Genomic DNA, 22,820 nt, shown 5'->3' on the forward strand with positions numbered 1-22,820 from the left:
GGTGATACAAAATGCAATGTGTGGTTCTCTTTAGCAGTAAAAAGGGCAGAATGATATTTATGTTGGTGTGCATTCCAATTTTCTGTACAGGTTCTGGAACTCTCGAAACCAAGGTGATGCAAAACTTTTTTTGATGTGTGTATTGTTGAGTTAGAGAGGGTTCTGTGTAAAATTTGGTGTCATCTTCTCGCCAGTCTCCCTCTTTCTCTGTGTTATTCCCCTCTCCAGTCCATTCCTTAATGTCGTGTGCCACATGCATTTCTCCTATGTGTGCCAGAGCAAGCTTAATTGGTACCACATTCCTCTCCCCAGTGCTTGCTGCCTCTCACTCCCAAACATCAGCAATCCTTCCTCACAACCTTCCATCCCCCCCCCCCCCCCCCCACACACTTTCTTTCTCCTCTTGCCAACTCCACCTAATGTGGCCCCTCAACCTAGTTGAGCAGCAGTGCTGATAAAGTCTAGTCGGCTGAAACAATGTAGCCCTGCAGCTGTGTGAGGGTCAGCTATAGTTTTTTAAAGATCAACTCAAAATAAGAAAAATATGCTTTGATCACAAAAATTGCTGATGGTATTAGTCCTTCTCTGCATATTAACTCTTTAGTGTGACATATTTCTCCCAAGCAATGGATTACTTGGCAAAAATTGTAGAAGTCTGCATTTTGGTTATTCAGGAAGCTTTTCACCATCAAAATCAGCTTGTCATTTTGGAAATGCCTGTCATATAACCGCCACTTGGTGCCATATCAGTACTTGGTGATGGAGATGGGGAGGGGGTGGGGGTGGAGGGAGGGAAAATAGGGCAAAATTTAATAGCCCAAAGAAGTGGCATATGTGAGTGTACAGTGCAGAATAAGCAAAACCACCCTCAGGGACAGATGCCCACAACACTTCATTTTGATCGTCTCCTGTAATATCATGAAGAGATTTCGATCGTATGTTCTTGTGGCAGATTTCCACCAGAAGATCATTATCTCTTAGTCACATAGTCCTTAAAAACAGTGTGACACTGGTTTAATCTACAAATTTTTCAGAAATGGTGAATCCACTTATACTCACTGCATGTTTGGATCCTTAGTCTTGGGTTTATAATCATACACCATACTCATCCACTAAGCCAGTTTCATTATATTTTTATTTAATTAATTTATTTATTTAAGAAATTTGTTTAAGAAAATTCTCAGCTTCTTATTTATTTTTGGTGTTTTTAGTTCTGATTTCCAGTGGTTTTATTTAGGTTTTAGCTTCAGTCTTTTAAAAGATAAAAAATATAAGTCTTTGGTTTTAAATGCCACAGGAGAGCTAGATATATGTCCTGTAGCATCAATCTCACTGATACTCCTCGTCAGAACCGCTCCACTTGAAATCTCTAAAATGTTTATTTCGCTACGAAGATCATTCAGTACAACTAGGTGCTATGTTGTTGTATGATGCATATGGATTGATGTGTCCAAATTTTTTTTTCAACGAAAAGTTTATTGCTTCTGAGAAATTCTCCTGAAGAATATTGACCGTGAAAAGATGCAGGCTCACACCATCATTCCACATTGCACCTCCAGTCGATCTACGTCTCGTGAGATCTGAAGAATGTTTGTCAAATCTTTTATAAATTGATAAATACACACCTCGAATGCGTATTATTTTCTTGACTTTGTTTATTGTGCCATCGACTAACTAAACATTCACAATGGAACTTAATAGTGTCGCACAACAATAGCAAAATCTCTCCACCATAAAACATGTCCAGTTTCTGTAATCACTTCACACAGAGTCCTCCAGTATACATCTTTGATTACTTATTCCAGGGAGATGCGTCCACAGCATGGAACATCCAATTCTCACAGGCAGTTAATGCTTCTCTCGGCATTAATAATTTGCCGCACATGAGTCAAAGTTTTTCACCATTTACGATCCATTACAATCCCTCTTTTTGGGTGCGGATTTTCTTTATAAAACAATACAGGGCCAAAACTGTAACAAAGTTGACCCTACTGTCCCAGAAGAGCCTTCCCATTCGGGCAAGGTTTCCTGAGGGAAACTGTGGAAAACCTGGAACAAGGCTAATTTAACCTTATGTTCCACTCAGTAATTTACAAAAATTAATTAAACGTTTATGTAACAGATCTGACATTGTCTTTATATAGGGTGTTCTTGCATTGGTGGAGTCAGGTAAATGTGAAGATGTCTTGGTAGCCACGTCTGATGGAAGTTGCAGGACAGGTGTGTGTAGAGGTGGAGAATGACCCTCTTGCTTGTGCCTGTGGGATGGTAGGGATGGTCAGGAACAGGGTTGATCCTCAGGTAGGAGAACAGATGGATCATACCCTCATAGGGCCATTCACAGGGCAGTGATGTGTGAACATGTAACATACCCCGGAAAAAGTATCAATGCTAATCATTACTGATGCGAAAGTGCTGTGAGAGAACAGGTTAGTACATATACTCTTCATTCTCACACTCCTGGTTTGATTTGGAAGTAATATACATTTTATTACTCAGTATTTGGGTAATCTTTCACCGCAGTTATGGATTCTTTTCTCCTTTATACATTTGTTTATTAATATCAGAGTACCGTATCCACACTTGTTGCCTTTGGTAAACTCTAGTGATAATTCTTTTTCGTTACTTCATCTTTTTCTTCAATGAAACACAAAAGTGTTTTAGAATATGATGAACATGAGTATATCCTTGCTTATTAGTGCATAGATAACCACTCTTGTGTCTCATCACTAGTTTCTCTTTATGACACTGCACCAGCACGTATTCATAATTTATTTTGTACCTGGAAACACACAACACTTCACGTGAAGTTCATTTCTGTTCACAGAATCCATCACTAGTCCGCACTTCTATCAGTCTGCGAAATTAGCTTTACCTTTACAGAGTATAATTACGAATTTATCTACTTTCCCCGAATCTACACAAATTCAGCCCAGTCGTTTCTCTTCACCATTTATCATACTTCAAATAATTACAATTTAATACCAAACACCCCACAACGATCACACATATCCTTCTCAATCTGGTCCAACATTGTCCTTCCAAATATTTTCGTTGGTAATCCATCTCAATAAAATTTCCTGAAACTCCACTCAGTGAATTGACTTTATTCTTTAAAATAATTAATCAGCTATATTGCTGTGTCATTGCATGGAAAATATATATATGAAAACATTCCACATGGGAAAAATATATGTAAAACCAAAGATTATGTGACTTACCAAACGAAAGCGCTGGGAGGTTGATAGGCACACAAACATACACACAAAATTCAAGCTTTCGCAACCAACGGTTGCTTCATCAGGAAAGAGGGGAGGAGAGGGAAAGACGAAAGGATTTGGGTTTTAAGGGTGAGGGTAAGGAGTCATTCCAATCCCGGGAGCGGAAAGACTTACCTTAGGGGGAAAAAAGGACGGGTATACACTCGCGCATACACACACACATGTTGCTTGTTGGTGGGTTTGATGTGGACGGACGTGTGACTGACTCCATCAACCTCCTGACCCCACCGACACCCCGCACCCCTACCTTCTACCTTCTTCCTAAAATTCACAAACCCAATCATCCTGGCCGCCCCATTGTAGCTGGTTACCAAGCGCCCACAGAACGTATCTCTGCCTACGTAGCTCAACACCTTCAACCCATTACATGCAGTCTCCCATCCTTCATCAAAAACACCAACCACTTTCTCAAACGCCTGGAATCCTTACCCAATCCGTTACCCCCAGAAACCATCCTTGTAACCATTGATGCCACTTCCTTATACACAAATATCCCGCACGTCCAGGGCCTCGCTGCGATGGAGCACTTCCTTTCACGCCGATCACCTGCCACCCTACCTAAAACCTCTTTCCTCATTACCTTAGCCAGCTTCATCCTGACCCACAACTTCTTCACTTTTGAAGACCAGACATACCAACAATTAAAGGGAACAGCCATGGGTACCAGGATGGCCCCTTCGTACGCCAACCTATTCATGGGTCGCTTAGAGGAAGCCTTCTTGGTTACCCAGGCCTGCCAACCCAAAGTTTGGTACAGATTTATTGATGACATCTTCATGATCTGGACTCACAGTGAAGAAGAACTCCAGAATTTCCTCTCCTACCTCAACTCCTTTGGTTCCATCAGATTCACCTGGTCCTACTCCAAATCCCACGCCACTTTCCTTGATGTTGACCTCCACCTGTCCAATGGCCAGCTTCACACGTCCGTCCACATCAAACCCACCAACAAGCCTCCATTATGACAGCTGCCACCCATTCCACATCAAACGGTCCCTTCCCTACAGCCTAGGTCTTCGTGGCAAACGAATCTGCTCCAGTCCGGAATCCCTGAACCATTACACCAACCACCTGACAACAGCTTTCGCATCCCGCAACTACCCTCCCGACCTGGTACAAAAGCAAATAACCAGAGCCACTTCCTCATCCTCTCAAACCCAGAACCTCCCACAGAAGAACCACAAAAGTGCCCCACTTGTGACAGGATACTTTCCGGGACTGGATCAGACTTTGAATGTGGCTCTCCAGCAGGGATACGACTTCCTCAAATCCTGCCCTGAAATGAGATCCATCCTTCATGAAATCCTCCCCACTCCATCAAGAGTGTCTTTCCGCCGTCCACCTAACCTTCATAACCTCTTAGTTCATCCCTATGAAATCCCCAGACCACCTTCCGTACCCTCTGGCTCCTACCCTTGTAACCGCCCCCGGTGTAAAACCTGTCCCATGCACCCTCCCACCACCACCTACTCCAGTCCTGTAACCCGGAAGGTGTACACGATCAAAGGCAGAGCCACGTGTGAAAGCACCCACGTGATCTAACAACTGACCTGCCTACACTGTGACGCATTCTATGTGGGAATGACCAGCAACAACCTGTCCATTCGCATGAATGGACACAGGCAGACAGTGTTTGTTGGTAATGAGGATCACCCTGTGACATGTTTTTACAAACATAAGAAAATTAAAGTTCTTCATCTTTTCTCAACAACTTCACAGGCTTGATTACCGTGGGCATACCTCATTGTAATCTTTGCCTTAAGTTACTTAAGTGAAAGGACAGTTAAAAATAGACAGAAGAAAATAAAATGTACCCATATAGGTAAACTAGCATAAGTTCCAATACAGCTGCCTGCCTACTGTATACTGGCATGGTCCACAATTATTGGATGACAGTATACAATAGCGGTGCCCTTTCTACATACAATCAAACATATTAAAGTTTGTTTTTGGTTATAACTTATATTGTATGTTTGGCCTGACCAAGGTTTAAAACACCTTAATTGATGGTCAATTTTATTTTTATGTATACCCTAGATGTGCCAGCTCTCTTATTCTATAGTTTTATTTACATAGACAGAAAAATAAAACATATACCCATATAAACCAGCATAAGACCCAATACAGACAGGACTGGAATAGGGCTTCCCAACCTTTTGAGGTGACAGACCCCTTCTCCAGTCGAAAATCCATGGCGGACCCCTAGTCAGTCAAGAGCACAGTAACTTTAAATTTTAGAGTGATACTCATGGAACTGAAAGCTTCTTAATGCAAGTGCCATGTTCCCAATGACCCCCCGAAGTATCAATAGTCTTTGGTTTAGAGATGAATGAAAACAACTTGAAATTAACGATCCAATTTGAATTCCCACTGTATCCAGACACTTACTAGTGGATTTACTCCCTTTGTTCAACACAATATAGCCTGATTAAAATTACTTGGTAATCGGCATTTCACACGCTGGAGCTGCCTTCCTCCAAGAGCAGTCAACGTCAAGTCCAAACTGTTCGCTGTTGACAAGGTGCCGCTTGTGGTCTGTTCACTTCCGCCCAGTCTACATGTGTTCCAAAACCGGATTTCGTAAACCGATGTCCCAGTTCCGCTTTTGATTGGCCAGGTAAACTCTTCAGAATCGATTCTGGAAATCTGCTTTTATAAAGCCGTTTTCCTGTTCCACAATCAATTTTTGTGCCCATGTAAACAGCTCAGAAAGTCTAGTTATTTTTACGTCTTTGCGTATCTACTGAATGGCAGCTGTCTGACAACTTCAACTACTACTTGGACACTATATTGTGTCAGTCAGCCTCGAATGTAAACAAATTAGGAAAACAAACAAACAGACTCTCTTATTTCTATGTAAGAAGAAATGCATTTCACAGAACATAAGACTTTTTTTCCCCAAAGGAAATAATTTTGGCAGAGGAGGTTTACCTTTTACAAGATGGCACGTGAAAAGTCCTCATTTGTTTATGCTCACAGCCAGTTGCCACAATATAGTGTCAGAGTAATAGCAAATAATTGTAATTGAAGTATTGGCAGGCCATATTTTTAACTGAGAGGACAGAATATATTATAAAGAAAAGAAATTAGCTTAAGAGATCATTTTAATTTTCGTAACAAAAATATCAATGCCAACAGAATTAAATTAATAATTATTTTGTAAATGATAGAAACAAAATTCCTACAGAGTTATAGTTCAGGTACGTTCACTGAGCATCTACGAAGAAAAATATTTTCTTCTTTACTATAGATGAGTCTGTAGGAATAATAATGGAATCCTAATGTGATGGTTGAGGGTGCTTCTGCTGACACAATTTTGAAAAGTTGAGTTCAGTTCTTGACAACTAGAGACAGACGACTGGTTCTGCAGCTAGACAGCTTCAGTATGTAGTTTTGTGGGCAGCATAGGTCAAGAATCCAGATTCACACATGTATGTTGTGGCAAACGGAAGAAGTACACGTTTTGCCTTTTCAACAAGGAGTTAGCATTTCTTGTTATCCAAACTGATCCAAAAGTGTGAGTAACCGCCAATGTCAAAACTTGATTTCAAGGTGGGGTCTGTGGCAATTTCTATCAACAAGTCATATTCATTTGATGATACAATGTTCAGCTTTTTGGATACAGTGAATGGGGTGACCACCCATTCAAATTTCTGGAGCTTCTCATCTTCAGCTGTTGCGAAGTATATTCTCTAACAATGACATTAAGCTTCGGAGATGTCCCAGGATTTGATGAAACAAATTCTTCCCAAGCACCAGTGTTTCGTTTTTCAAACACTCCTTGAGAAGAGAAAAACTCTCGACCTGCCCCTCCTCGACACTCTCTGCCCAAAAATTGATTTTCCTCTTGAATGCTCTTTAAAATATCATCTAATAGGCTGTGTATTTCAGCACCTTTGTGTTGGCAGCCAGTGGTCTGCACAATAAGAGGACCTCCTCAAAACATACAGAATATTCGTAACGGACAAAAGCCAATAAAATTGTTAATCCTGCAACATCAGTGTATTCATCTTTCTGCAGAGGAAATGAATTGTGTTGGATGCGAGAAACAAGAGTGTCTTTCACATCATTTGACATGTCAATGTGTCTCTTGACAGTATTGTTTGATAATAGCACCGAAGATATAAGCTTTACTGCCTTTTCGTGTAGCATGCAAGAAACAATATCATTAACACACAGCTTTATGAGATTTTCTGCAATGGTATGAGCTTTGTTTGTTTTTGCCACTCGATAACTAACCAAGAAAGAAGCTTTTAATGAATTTTCGTTAATTGCTTTTACATGAGTTTTCATGCAATCTTGAGAAGCAGTTAGTTCAGCACGCTTCCTTTTGAAAAAATCGATGTATTTAGCCTGGAAATCCAGGTGAGTACCTTCGTAGTGACGGCGCAATTTAACTGGAACCATTGAACTGTTCGGAAGGACTCGCGCACAAATTACACACTGAGCTTTACCCTCCTTTGTCTCCATAAAGCCCATTTCTAAATAGCTTTCGTTGTACTTACGCTTCTTGGTTATTCCACTTTCACAGGATATTACAACCAATGGAGTATTTGCAGCATTTTCACATAATAAATCCGGCTGTGGAGCTTCTTGTGGTTGTTCTTCCTCTGGTCGTCCTCCCTCCTCATTCATTTCAACTGGAAACTTCCCTTGTTGTGAAAGCGATGGAGAAACTGCACCCTTCTTCAATGATCCTGACTTCAGCCACTAATCCATGTTAGAAGCAATAAACAGCTCAAAAATCGACTTATGAAATAGGTAGTGCACTGACAAAGCAAGTTTAACATTTAATGATGACCGGGGCCGCATACGTGCCAGCGAACACTGTGATTGGTCAACAAAGCTCGCTCCACGCATGCGTAAAAGGTTTCAGTGCATCTAGCACCGTGAGCCGGCGCACAAACGACCTCCGTATTGTTGCGAAACAATTGATCAGAGAAGCCGCATTCTCCAGCACTAAATTTTGTATGCATTCTCACTGTGAGAAGGATGTATGTTGAGGGGTAATGCTGCCTCAAGGTGGGAGTAGGATGTCAACAGGTTGGACATTTCATACCACCTCCAGCTGCGACCCCCTGCCACCTAACCACCCCCTGATCAACCTCCAGGAACTCCTTACCGCAAACTTGGCCTCATCATCCTTCCCCAGGTCTCTTGCTAAACACTAATCTTTTGATAGAAGAAAAAATAGCAATACATAACCTGAAAATAGATCCATACCTAATCGTCCTCCATGTGTATAAAGGCTGCACCACTGTTGTGTTGAGACAGAGTGACTACCTGTCGGAAGGCACCTGCCAACTGTCTGACTCCTCCACCTACAAGCTCTGCAAGAGTGATCCCATCCCATAAGTCCAATATAATCTCCAATCCCTACTGAAGTCCATAACCCCTTGCATCCACACCTCTGTCCACATTAAACCCACTAATCTCCAACAGTGTCTGCATTTTAACAGTTGCCATGCCTTACACACCAAAAAATCTGCAGTGATGAGAACTACTTTGCCCAGTATGCTGAAGGCCTCACAAATGCATACATAGGCAGGCAGTATCCCCCAAACCTAGTCTACAAACAGATTTCCCGTGCCATATCCTCCCACCACCCCCAAGAATTATCAGCCACAAAGGAACGGCCCCTTCATCTCCCAGTATCACTCTGGACTGGAACAACTGAACCATATCCTTTGCCAGGGCTTTCACTATTATCTTCCTGTCCTGAAATGAGGGAGATCCTACACAAGATCCTTCCAACCCTTTTTAAGGTGGCGTCCTGTTGTCCACTGAACCTACAAATCTTAGGCTATCCCTATGCCACTCCCATTCCCACTCCCAACCCCTGTCAACAGGGATCATATCCATGTGACAGACCAATGTGCCTACCCTATCCACCCACGTAGCAACTCCTATCCCAGTCCTGTCACCGGCTTGTCATACCCCATCAGAGATCAGGTCACCTGTGAAAGCAGCCCTGCCATCTACCAGCTGTGCTACAAACGCTGTGGCCTTTTCCATGCATATGACTACCAACCAGCTGCCCACAAAGATGAATGGCCTCCACGGAACAGTTGTCAAGAACAAAGTTGACCATCCTGTGCTACAACATTGAGCTGAGCACAGCATGCTCAATTTCAATGGGTGCTGCACAACCCAAGCCATCTGGATCCTTCCCTCAACCATCAGTTTCTCTGACATACACAGATGGGGCTTATCCTTATAACTGATCCTGCATTCTTGCAATTGTCCTGGCCTCAATCTCAGATAACCCACTGTCCCCGCACTCTCCATCCAACAGTTTCCCCTTCCTGCTTCCTTTCACCCCCTCCCAATTCGTGTACCTACATTGCCTCCAAATTCCTCTTTCTGTCCTATTTTTACATTAGATTCTTGTATTTTTATGTTAATCAGTTTTGTAGCAAATAAAATAAATTAAAGTACAGAACTCTGTTGGTGTATGATGTCCAGTAAGGAGACAGAACGGCTTCCACATGTTGTTGTAGAAGCTTACTGAGTAGTGTAGAATTGCTCACAAATGACACTACACATCTTTGTGTAATAGAAGTAGTCACTTAGACCTGTAGCTGTTTGGAAATGAAGTTTTTCAGAATGGTATTCTTATATAAAACATTATGTGTCAGATCTGAATAAAACCTCAAGATTTCAACTGTTGCAGCCGTTACTTTTACAGGAGCAACTGACATGTGGCTGCTGCTGTGGTGCCTTTTGCAGCCCGTAGACAGTTTGTGATTGGTTGGTGTGTGTCATGCTGCCATAGGTTGTGTCAACACCTGCACTGGTGGCGGCGGCATCAGTCTCGTAGGAGCATAAACAGCAATGTCACATCCAGAAAAATCCTGGGAATTTGAGATATAAGACCTCTTTCCTGACCACCTAAAAAGATAAGGTGCTGGACCCAGTTAAGGACAGATCACTGAGGTTTATAAGATACCTTGTGAGGAAAGAAATAACTGCATTGGATAGTCCATCTGTACCGTTTCCAACCACTGTGCAAAACACCAATGGTACATTAAAATCAAGATCAGCCTCACAAATAAACACAAATTAAAGTATAATGAAACTAGAATCTTGCCCTTGCTTCCACATACTGGGATTCTGTTGTGAGAGACTGTAGAAATTGGAATGTACATGAATAACTTCAGCCAGGACAGTGGATGTAATCTTGTTGGAGTTGGATACAAGCTCTCAACACTGAGAAGATACAAATAAATAATTTGCTAAGTTATTTACACTTGTATGGGAGCTGTGGTGCCACCAATGTAGACATTGACATAATCTATGTCATCATGACATAATGACAATGCAAGCCATCCCATCGCAAATGGTCTATCATCGATAAAAGACTACCATAACAGCAGCCATGAGTCAGTTGCTCCTGACAAAGATGATGGTGGTGACTCTTGATAGCTTGAGGTTTTACCCAGGGTTGACACAGCAATAAAATTGGAAATGATCTGCAGCTGTTTCTTAGGCATTGGAATGGTCCATTCATTTGGCAGTCTGCAGCTTTCATTCGGAGCATTTCTGAAAACAGTGTACACAGGTACTGGGGTTCCACAAAAATATGTAAACACTGTGAGAAATGCATTCTTGAACATAAATGCAGATGCTAGCCAAGTGTGCAGGTTGTGCTGTTGTATTTGATCAACAACAGTACTTGTGCAGTGTCCTCAATGCATTGGAAGTGTCAGTCATGGTCAGAACAGTGAGATCTATGTGTTGAGTGACCATGACAGTCAGTCATTGAAGAGGTTTGTGACAAAAATTACGGGAAAATAGCTGCAAAAGTCACTACAGAACTGAATATCTTACTCACAAAACCTGTCAGCACCAAAATAGCACAAAGGGAACCCCATAAATAGGAAATTGTAGGGCAAGCGAGAAATCTTGAACCACTCACCAGCGATGCAAATGCTCGTAACAGAAAAATATGATGCTGGAGCCATAAAACCTGGATTATGGAACAATGGGAAAAAGTTATTTCGTTGCATGAGTCTTGTTTCTCACTGTTTGCAACTTCTGGACAAATATACATCCCAAGAGTGAAACATGGTGGAGGTTACATAGAGATTTGGGCAGTCATATCATGGTATACCATGGGCCCCATTGTTACTCTACAAAATCGCACCATTGACCAAGATATGTGACCATTTTTGCCAATCATGTCCATCCCATGATAAAATGTTTGCTCCCCAGTAGTGATGCTGTGACCCTAAGACGACAGGGCCCCTGTTCACAGGACTCGCATTGTCCAGGGCTGGTTTTGTAAGCATGACGACAAATTGATGCATCTCCCGTAGTCACCACAGTCAGCAGATCCCAGTATTATTGAGCTGTTGTGGTCTACTTTGGAGAGAATGGTGTACGATCACTAACCATCTCCATCATCATTACTTGAACTTGCCACTATTTTGCAGGAAGGATCTTATGAGACTGTCTTAAGAACCATACAGGTCTGTATTTATTCATCCTACGATGAGTGGAAACTGATTTGAATGCCTACAGTTTCCCTACACCGTATTGGAGGCGATAATGTGCTGTGTTTTTAGTGTTTCCATATTTTTGTCCACCCACTGTACATGCCCACTGAGTTGTCACAATTTCCAAATTGTCACAACTAGCTTACCTTATTAACTCCAACAATGCATTCTCTTCCGAAATGCAGTTTATACTTGCTTAAAGATTTGTCAAAAGATTTTTGAAGTGTTGTCTGTTATTACTCAACCTACGCTACACACTGATGTAGCCGTCTTATATGGTGTTTCCTGGCAACTTTTACAACTATGCAGGAGAAAGGAAAGAAATCGCCACCTGAACATCATCAGTGATGTAACAACATGAAGTGATATTTTCTAACAGTAGATGTTGCTCTTTCTGAATTAGTTCCATCTATACAGTTTATTTCTGAGTGCATGTATTTGTGCTTAGTAATTCTGTCATGTTATAGTAACCAGCAGGAAGTTACTTGATCAGATAAAAACAAAAAACCTGTATTACAGATAAATGCAAAATCAGTAACATCAGCTTCTCTGCTTCATCATAACTGTAAATTATGGAAAACTACTTACTGTCTTCTAGAGGAAATATAGTTTCTTGATGAAAAATATAGAACTTGCAATTGTGTTGTTACAGGGAACTGGGCTTACAAGAAGCCATGTACATCCAGAAGGAAGGTGATGCTACCTCTACATACGAGAGAATAAAATCTTTGCAAGAGGAAATTGAAAATTACAAGTATGTATACATTATTATTACTATTATTGTTGTTATTGTTACATAAAATTGTATATGCAGCTCTGAGAAAAAAATTAAATAACGTGTCAATTACTTTACAAAATAAACATTATTAAAACAGTAATTTTTGTTAAATCAGTTGTGTAAAAGATAATATAAAACTTTTCAGATCTGCAGATTTGGGTGTTTGCTGCCTACTAAATCTAGAATTAATATTAACTAGGCTATTTTCTTTAAATGATCACCGTAATTATGTATTGGGAAAATTGCAGCCTGATTAGAATGCTAGTCAAATGTAGACATAAAAAATCTGTTTACCAAGCAGCAAGATCCAGTCATAGAAAATATTTAAAAAATCTAGTTTTTTAAACCAAATTTTCATTCACACAGCAAAAGAGAGAAAATGTTGGGAGGAAACCAAAGTAATTGGAATTAAGGAAAGCACTCAGAAATCGTAGGTGATGAGAGAGACAGCAGGGCAGTGCAAAGGAACAATTAGTAATGAAATGCTAGACAGTGAAAGTATCATAGAGATGCTCATGCAACTACAGTGCCAGACACTCCAAGAGATATATTGTATATCATGGTGTGGCTTACTGTTTGAACTCAGCCAGGAGCCAATTAATATGTTGCTGCCCTCTACGCACATCTTGTGAGGAGACTGTGAAGGTAAAATTAGATTACAGGTCATGCAAAAACTTATCAACAGTTGTTCTTCTCGCACACCGGTTACGATTGGGACTGGAAAGGGAGGAAATGACAGTAATAGACTAAGACGTCTCAGCCACATAAAGTAAAGTTGTCAGCAGATAATAGATTGTAGACACTTAAATAAAAATGTATTTGAAGACCTCAGGGCCTAGAAATTATGTAATGAGCACTTAATGTCTGAGGGCTAAAGTAGTTGCCACCTGAGGGATAGCGTGTGCTGATAATCATATTGTTGAGTGACATGAAACAAATATCATCATGGGGGCACACTGAAAATAAAAACTTTTATTGAAAAAATAGCTAGTAATAGAGATACCAAAAAGAAAGTAGAAAGCCATTGCTGGTTTAAGCTATTGCTGAATGGGCGATATGATGTGCAGCAGAGTCTCATATTTATTGCACCCAGATTGGTAGCACATCAGTGCATTCCAACAACCAGAGTAGTCTGCTGCTATTATTATCTTTTCACCCAAGACACTGTGGCCACTGTGTCATTCCAGACCAAACTGGAAACTTCAAACAATGGAAGCTCCAGGTTGTAATATCAACAGTATTAGGGAAAGGATAGATTCCTACTCACCATAAAGATGCCATGTTGGGTTGCAGACAGACCAGATGAAAAGACTGTTACACATTGAGCTTTTTGGTCAAAGCCTTCTTCAGAAAAGAAACTGTGTACACATTCACATAAGTAAGCACATGTAATGTGCACATGACCACCAACTCTAGCAGCTAGGGCCGGAATGCAACTGTCATGTTGAGCCACAATCTGGAGTGGGGCCAGGAAAATGGAAGGATAGCAGGATATAGGTGGGAGGAGAGAGGAACACTGTCTAGTAGAGCATGCAGGGCTAAATGGAGGCAGTAGAAAACTGCCAGGTGCAGCTTCGGGAGGTTGTGGAGTGGGGTTAATGGGGAGCAGAGACGAAGAGGAACAGAGAAAGGGAAGATGAACGGGTGCATTGGCAGGGAGTGGCACATAGTTAAGGTGACGGGATGTGAATAGGGAGGAGGTGATAGGTTAGAGGGAGCAGAAATTGTTTGGTGAAGAGAGTGGGGCAGTAGGTTACTGTAGGTTGAGGCTAGTATAATTTAGAGAGTGGAGAATGTGTTGTAAGGATAAATCCCATCAGTGCAGTTCAGATAAGCTGGTGATGGAGGGTAGGACCCTAGATTGCCTGGATTGTGAAGGAGCCATTGAAATCAAGCATGCTATGTTCGGCTGCATGTTGTGCCAAAGGGTGACACCCTCCCCTCCACCATCAGCTTTCCTGAACTGTGCTGATCAGAGTTAACCTTACAACACATTCTCTGCTCCCAAAATTATACCTGCCTCAACCTAAAGTAACCTACTATCCCCTTACTCTCCAGCCAACAGTTTCCATCCACTCTGTCCTACCACTATTAAATTAGAAGAATAAGGAAATAATTACTTTTGCCAGGAGTGAATGCACTGCTTATAACCTCGTGAGTTTAAACAGGAGCAGTCCTTTGTACAAGTTGCAGAATTTCTCTGAGATTGAAAACACTGCAAAATTTTTCAGTGACTGTAAATTTTTCAGTGACTGTAAATTTGTATGACACCACATAATTAATTAACTCCATGCAAATTGTATACTCTTTGCACATAGATTAGTCTGAAAGAATTAGACTGTATTCTGCACCAACCAGTCTTGTTTGTGTTGATGACGTGACTGGAAATGTGTTGAAGAATACTGTGAAAAACTGTGAAATATCTGCTGCCATTTGAGTTTTCTTGGAGGAGTTAACCAACATTTTGGGTGTAGCAGCATTTGCTGTTTGATGATCGTATTCACCTAATGTATGAGCATTGTGGAATATCTTCTCAAGGAATCATGACAGCCATGATGAATGCTCATATAATTGTCTGGTGGTGTCATTGTCACTGCAGCTTGTTCCAGAGGTGCCTGATGATGTAAACACAGATCTGTTCTCATGGCTACTAAAAAATTTGCAGTAGGTAGAAAGAAAAGAAATGTTCTCACAAAATGTAGGTTAACTAAGCTGTTCTGTAATCTGAACTTACTAGAAAAGATGGATTAATGTTCACACTTCAAATTAACTTCATACTTTTCTACGTCTTGTAACAATTTTCATATCACCTATGGCTGAACCACTAGTCTGGCATTTGGGGCAAGCAAGGTTCAGATCCCCATCATGCCATCCATTCTATTTTCCATGGTTTCCATAAATTAGAGAAGTGCACAGCTTATTTTACTCTGTATGTCCTCCATCTGCAATTACTCTATTGTTGATGTTATGCTAAATGCTAATCTTCCTCCATTCCCACTGAGAAGAAATGGCATTTGCTGTCTGAGAGTTGCCATTGTTTCCAAGTGCACTAATGCCACTCTTACACCCTCAGAATTCGAGGTTAAATAAATCTAAACAGTCAGAGATTTCTTGCTAAAATGCACGCCCAGGCTCACAACTGTCTCCACGTCCCACATTTCCCCACCCACCACCGAGCGAGGTGGCGCAGTGGTTAGACACTGGACTCGCATTCGGTAGGACGACGGTTCAATCCCGCGTCCGGCCATCCTGATTTAGGTTTTCCGTGATTTCCCTAAATCGCTCGAGGCAAATGCCGGGATGGTTCCTTTCAAAGGGCACGGCCGACTTCCTTCCCCGTCCTTTCCTAATCCGATGAGACCGATGACCTCGCTGTCTGGTCTCCTTCCCCAAAACAACCAACCAATCCCCACCCACCCCCACAGTTAGATTTTCAATGGCGTTTTTTTGTGTCACCTCTGAGAACTCTTAATTCTGGTAAAGATTTTAACCAAAGCATCATTCAGCTTTTCTAATGGAATTGAGCTGATTTGAAGTAATACAAAATATGAAACTTCCTGACAGATTAAAACTGTGTGCTGGACTGAGACTCGAACTTGGGACCTTTGTCTTTCATGGGGAAGTGCTCTACCAGCTGAGCTACCCAAGCACAACTCACGACCCGTCCTCGGAGCTTTACTTCCGCCAGTACCTCATCTCCTACCTTCCAAACTTCACAGAAGCTTTCCTGTGAAACTTGCAGAGCTAGCACTCCTGGAAGAAAGGATATTGTGAAGACATGGCTTTGCCACAGCGTGGGGGATGTTTCCAGAACGAAATTTTCACTCTGCAGTGCAGTGTGCACTTATATGAAACTTCCTGGCAGGTTACAACTGTGTGCCTGATCAAGACTCGAACTCGGGACCTTTGTCTTTCGCAGGTAAGTGCTCTACCATATGAACTACCCAAGCACGACTCATGGAGTCCAGTAGTGCACTTGCCTGCAAAAGGCAAAGTTCCCTACTTCAAGTCTCGGTCCGGCACACAGTTTTAATGTGCCAGGAAGTTTCGTATCAGCACACACTCTGCTGCAGAGTGAAAATTTCATTCTGTAATACAAAATAGTTCATGCAAAGTAGTTCATCCAGCTCATGTCATATACGAACATTCACAGCTCGTCGTTTTGTGTCAAGATAACGAGTATTAAGTTACTAGTGAGCATATGATTATGAAGATTAGTAGTGTGCCTGCATTGGTAATAGTCAATCAGTGCCTTGTCACAGACAGTGCCCTATTGCACTATATCCCGGGCTTTGATGTTTCAATCACAAAGCATGCTATTCTTTCTCCTGACACCATGACATTGGAGCTTCACGAATGGGAACTTGATTCATAAGATATTCTTAAGTCTCCAGCATCCATTTAGCACCACTTTACCCAGATCACCCCATATAATTTTTTATACACCGTCAAACGGGGTGATTTTGGACACTGGGGTGAATTCGGACAGTATGGCTTATTTGCTCTTTGCTACTACATAGAAACAAAGAGTTGCTTATTTTAACATCCGTGCACCAGTTATTTTAAGCACAAGATTGCATTTATTGCTTTTCCACAACTTTTATTTTGCGTCAGTTGTTTCCCTAGGTGAATAATTGACGAACAGTCTCAGTGTTAAAAATCCATGCATTATCGTTAAGTGGAAACTTTCTGTTGTTGCGCTGAGCGGGAAGTTATTGTAACCGTAATTGTCGACGCGCTCAACAGCTAACAGCATTGAGACAATTTCTGTACAAGTTTGTCGAGTTTCTCGTGCAAGGTTATAAAATAACTACGGTTTTTTGTAGAACTGTGTACTGTGTGGGGTGATTTCGGATGATGCCAAGAATGTATAAGAGCAAGAGAGGTGCTACAATACAGTGTAATTGTGACCTGGAACTTTTAGATAAATCTGTTCATGGTATTCAGAGTGGTAAATTATCATACAGAAAAGCATGTGATTTGTATGGTATACCTAAATCAACCCTACAAAGTAAAGTGCAGGAAGCACATCCGAAAAAAAATGGGAGGACAGCCAGTGCTAAATAAAGAAAAAGAAGAAATGTTGAAGTGAGGTATCTTGAGGGCTGCACATTGGAGATTTACTTTCACTAAATTGGATATTAGATATTTAGATAAAGGCTACCTTGATAAATCTAGCAGAAAAGAGAAGAAATTTCGTAATATCTTGCCATGAGAAGAATGGGTGCATTTATTTCTCAAACGACAGTCAGAAGATCTTTCCGTTCACTTAAGTGAAAATAACTAAATGAGCTCTTGCAGAAGTGAACAAAGAGACTGTTTATTTAAATTCTTGCAAAATAAAAACTTATCTGTAATATATAAAATTCATTATATCATTCCATATCACTTATTTGTAACAAAGGGCTCCCTTAAAATGTGTTGAATGTCACCAAAATCAAATAAAAAGCATGTAGAATTTAAAAAAAGGCAGTAACTGTACGAATTCGCTCTCTGTATACTGTAACTTTGGACAGAGATTTAAAAAACACATGTCCGAAATCACGCCAATCCATGGGGTGACTTCGGACACTTTATTTAACTGCCTCAGATAAATATACCTACACATACACTTTCTGGTTCTGGAATATTTTATTCGTTATGCATATACCCTACCACTTTCATAACAATCAATTTAATCTAACAATATATACGAAAGCTACAATCAAAATAATGACAAAACCATCAGAAATCACTCCATTTGACGGTACTATTTAGTTCTTTATCAGCCTTATCATAATTTTCACTGTCATCATTGTCCATTTATTTATTTCCAGTTTTGACACTTCCATATAATTTGGAATAAACTATTTCTTTTCTGTCCTTTACTGTTTCTTTCTATGACATGCTACCTTTTCGCCTTCTTCCAGTTTCTCTGTTGTTGTCTCCTTCATCTCATCTGAGCTCTCATTTATCTTGAAATCTTCAGTTATCTGTGACTTGTGTGCTGCCCTCTGTGCTACTTGTAACTCAACTAGTTTTCAAATCTTATATTTCACCAACATGTGATAGTGTGTTTTCATTTCACACCTTTCTCCAGTTCTTGTGTGTCTCCATTTCTGCATTTTTAATAACTTTCATGATTAATTTACAGTTATTCATTTTTCCTCAAGTGTTTTCTTTTTCCTCACCAAATGAATGAATCTCTTTCCAAAATATCTTTTTTTTCTGTTTATGTTGAGTATTATTATGTCTGCTGCCAGTTTGCATGTGTTATTTTTTTCTATCTATATATGAACCATGGACCTTGCCGTCGGTGGGGAGGCTTGCGTGCCTCAGCGATAGAGATGGCCGTACCGTAAGGTACAACCACAACGGAGGTGTATCTGTTGAGAGGCCAGACAAAAGTGTGGTTCTTGAAGAGGGGCAGCAGCCTTTTCAGTAGTTGCAGAGGCAACAGTCTGGATGATTGACTGATCTGGCCTTGTAACACAAACCAAAACGGCCTTGCTGTGCTGGTACGGCGAACAGCTGAAAGCAAGGGGAGACTACAGCCGTAATTTTTCCCGACGGCATGCAGCTTTACTGTACGGTTAAATGATGATGGCGTCCTCTTGGGTAAAATATTCTGGAGGTAAAATAGTCCCCCATTTGGATCTCTGGGCGGGGACTACTCAAGAGGACGTCATTCTCAGGAGAAAGAAAATTGGCGTTCTACGGATCGGAGTGTGGAATGTCAGATCACCTATCGTGCAGGTAGGTTAGAAAATTTAAAAAGGAAAATGGATAGGTTAAAGTTAGATATAGTGGGAATTATTGGAGTTTGGTGGCAGGAGGAACAAGACTTTTGGTCAGGTGAATACAGGGTTATAAATACAAAATCAAATAGGGGTAATGCAGGAATAGGTTTAATAATGAATAAAAAAATAGGAGTGCGGGTAAGCTTCTACAAACAGCATGGTGAACACATTATTGTGGCCAAGATAGACATGAAGGCCATGCCTACTACAATAGTACAAGTTTATATGCCAACTAGCTCTGCAGGTGATGAAGGAATTGATGAAATGTTTGATGAGATAAAAGAAATTATTCAGGTAGTGAAGGGAGACGAAAATTTAATGGTCATGGGTGACTGGAATTCGAGAGTAGGGAAATGGAGAGAAGGAAACATAGTAGGTGAATATGGATTGGGGGTAAGAAATGAAAGAGGAAGCCGTCTGGTAGAATTTTGCACAGAGCATACCTTAATCATAGCTAACACTTAGTCCAGGAATCATAAAAGAAGGTTGTATACATGGAAGAATCCTGGAGATACTAGAAGGTATCAGATAGATTATATAATGGCAAGGCAGAGATTTAGGAACCAGATTTTAAATTGTAAGACATTTCCAGGGCCAGATGTGGACTCTGACCACAATCTTTTGGTTATGAGCTGTAGATTAAAACTGAAGAAACTGCAAAAAGGTGGGAATTGAAGGAGATGGGATCTGGATAAACTGACAGAACCAGAGGTTGTACAGAGTTTCAGGCAGAGCATAAGGGAACAGTTGACAGGAACGGGGGAAAGACATGCAGTAGAAGAAGAATGGTTAGCTCTGAGGGATGAAGTAGTGAAGGCAGCAGAGGATCAAGTAGGTAAAGGATGAGGGCTAGTAGAAATCCTTGGGTAACGGAAGAAATATTGAATTTAATTGATGAAACGAGAAAATATAAAAACACAGTAAATGAAGCAGGCAAAAAGGAATACAAACGTCTCAAAAATGAGATCGACAGGAAGTGCAAAATGGCTAAGCAGGCATGGCTAGAGGACAAATGTAAGGATGTAGAGGCTTATCTCACTAGGGGTAAGATAGATACTGCCTACAGGAAAATTAAAGAGACCTTTGGAGAAAAGAGAGCCACTTGTATGAATATCAAGAGCTCAGATGGAAACCCAGTTCTATGTAAAGAAGGGAAAGCAGAAAGGTGGAAGGAGTATATAGTGGGTCTATACAAGGGCGATGTACTTGAGGACAATGTTATGGAAGAGGATGTAGATGAAGATGAAATGGGAGATACGATACTGCGTGAAGAGTTAGACAGAGCACTGAAAGACCTGAGTCGAAACAAGACCTGAGTCGAAACAAGTCCCTGGGAGTAGACAACATTCCATTGGAACTACTGACGACCTTTGGAGAGCCAGTCCTTACAAAACTACCATCTGGTGAGTAAGATGTGTGAGATAGGCGAAATACCCTCAGACTTCAAGAAGAATATAATAATTCCAATCCCAAAGAAAGAAGGTGTTGACAGATGTGAAAATTACCGAACTGTCAGTTTAATAAGTCACAGCTGCAAAGTACTAATGCAAATTCTTTACAGACAAATGGAGAAACTGGTAGAAGCCGACCTCGGGGAAGATAAGTTTGGATTCCGTAGAAATGTTGGAACACGTGAGGCAATCCTGACCCTACGACTTATCTTAGAAAATAGATTTGTAGACTTAGAGGAAGCTTTTGACAATGTTGACTGGAATACTCTCTTTCAAATTCTGAAGGTGGCAGGGGTAAAATACAGGGAGTGAAAGCCTATTTACAATTTGTACAGAAACCAGATGGCAGTTATAATAGTCGAGGGGCATGAAAGGGAAGCAGCAGTTGGGAAGGGAGTGAGACAGGGTTGCAGCCTCTCCCCGATGTTATTCAATCTGTATTTTCAGCAAGCAGTTAAGGAAACAAAAGAAAAATTCGGAGGAGGTATTAAAATCCATGGAGAAGAAATAAAAACTCTGAGGTTCGCCGATGACATTGTAATTCTGTCAGAGACAGCAAATGACTTGGAAAAACAGTTGAACGGAATGGACAGTGTCTTGAAAGGAGGGTATAAGATGAACATCAACAAAAGCAAAACGAGGATAATGGAATGTAGTCAAATTAAGTTAGGTGATGCTAAGGAAATGCTTGTGTCTGTGTATTTGCGGATGGATATGTGTGTGTGTGCGCGAGTGTATACCTGTCCTTTTTTCCCCCTAAGGTAAGTCTTTCCGCTCCCGGGATTGGAATGACTCCTTACCCTCTCCCTTAAAACCCAAATCCTTTTGTCTTTCCCTCTCCTTGCCTCTTTCCTGACGAGGCAACCGTTGGTTGCGAAAGCTAGAATTTTGTGTGTATGTTTGTGTTTGTTTGTGTGTCTATCGACCTGCCATCGCTTTTGTTTGGTAAGTCTCATCATCTTTCTTTTTAGATATATTTTTCCCATGTGGAATGTTTCCCTCTATTATAGTCATAAGGAAATAAGACACTTATAGTAGTAAATTCGTTTTGCTATTTGGGGAGCAAAATAACTGATGATGGTCAAAGTAGAGAGGATATAAAATGTAGACTGGCAATGGCAAGGAAAGCCTTTCTGAAGAAGAGAAATTTGTTAACATCGAGTATAGATTTAAGTGTGAGGAAGTCATTTCTGAAAGTATTCTTATGGAGTGTAGCCATGTATGGAAGTGAAACACGGACGATAAATAGTTTGGACAGGAAGAGAATAGAACCTTTCGAAATTTGGTGTTACAGAAGAATGCTGAAGATTAGGTGGGTAGATCACATAACTAATGAGGAGGTATTGAATAGATTTGGGGAGCAGAGGAGTTTGTGGCACAACTTGACAAGAAGAAGGGACCGGTTGGTAGGACATGTTCTGAGGCATCAAGGGATCACAAATTTAGCATTGAAGGGCAGTGTTGAGGGTAAAAATCGTAGAGGAAGACCAAGAGATGAATACACTAAGCAGATTCAGAAGGATATATGTTGCAGTAAGTACTGGGAGATGAAGCAGCTTGCACAGGATAGAGTAGCATGGAGAGATGCATCAAACCAGTCTTAGGACTGAAGACCACAACAACAACAACATCTATATATTTTGATTACAATTTAAAAATTTTTATGCTTAGCTATTTACCACTGTAAAGGTAGTTTAGGAAGTAATATTACACATTTTCATTTATCTAGTCAAAGATTAAGATTTAAAATTTTAAATGGGAGATGTGTGTATGCAATTTCAGATGATTCCAGCAGATTTTGTACCAATAGTGACTTGTTAAGAAGGATATCAATTTCAATGTCAGATTACTAGCAGCAGCATCAAAACAAATTAGTATTGATATGTCAAAAATATTGATATTTAGTTTGTCAGAGTCTTGATGCTGTTACAAGTGCTGTGGGGCAGTAGTTTCAGAAAATTAAGACAACAGAAAAATCAGCATCAAAGCTGTAAGATCTTCCATGTGCTCAACATACAGATAAAAAAAAAAAG

The 22,820-nt window shown here is 40.7% G+C and overlaps 1 protein-coding gene across 3 annotated transcripts in view; it reads left to right on the forward strand.

Annotated features, from left to right (window-relative positions):
* The window catches only part of LOC126092542 (transport and Golgi organization protein 1 homolog), a 158,229-nt gene that overhangs the window by 104,412 nt on the left and 30,997 nt on the right, over window positions 1–22,820 (forward strand). For all 3 annotated transcript variants that reach the window (XR_007521353.1, XM_049908195.1, XM_049908196.1), the window contains exon 12: window positions 12,432–12,533. Coding sequence is in view for 2 of the 3 variants with exons in the window: in XM_049908195.1 (XP_049764152.1) it covers window positions 12,432–12,533 (102 nt within the window). In the remaining variant the exon portion in view is untranslated. The remainder of the gene's footprint in view (window positions 1–12,431; window positions 12,534–22,820) is intronic.

The sequence above is a fragment of the Schistocerca cancellata genome, chromosome 7 (genome assembly GCF_023864275.1).
Source record: "Schistocerca cancellata isolate TAMUIC-IGC-003103 chromosome 7, iqSchCanc2.1, whole genome shotgun sequence".
NCBI lineage: Eukaryota > Metazoa > Arthropoda > Insecta > Orthoptera > Acrididae > Schistocerca > Schistocerca cancellata.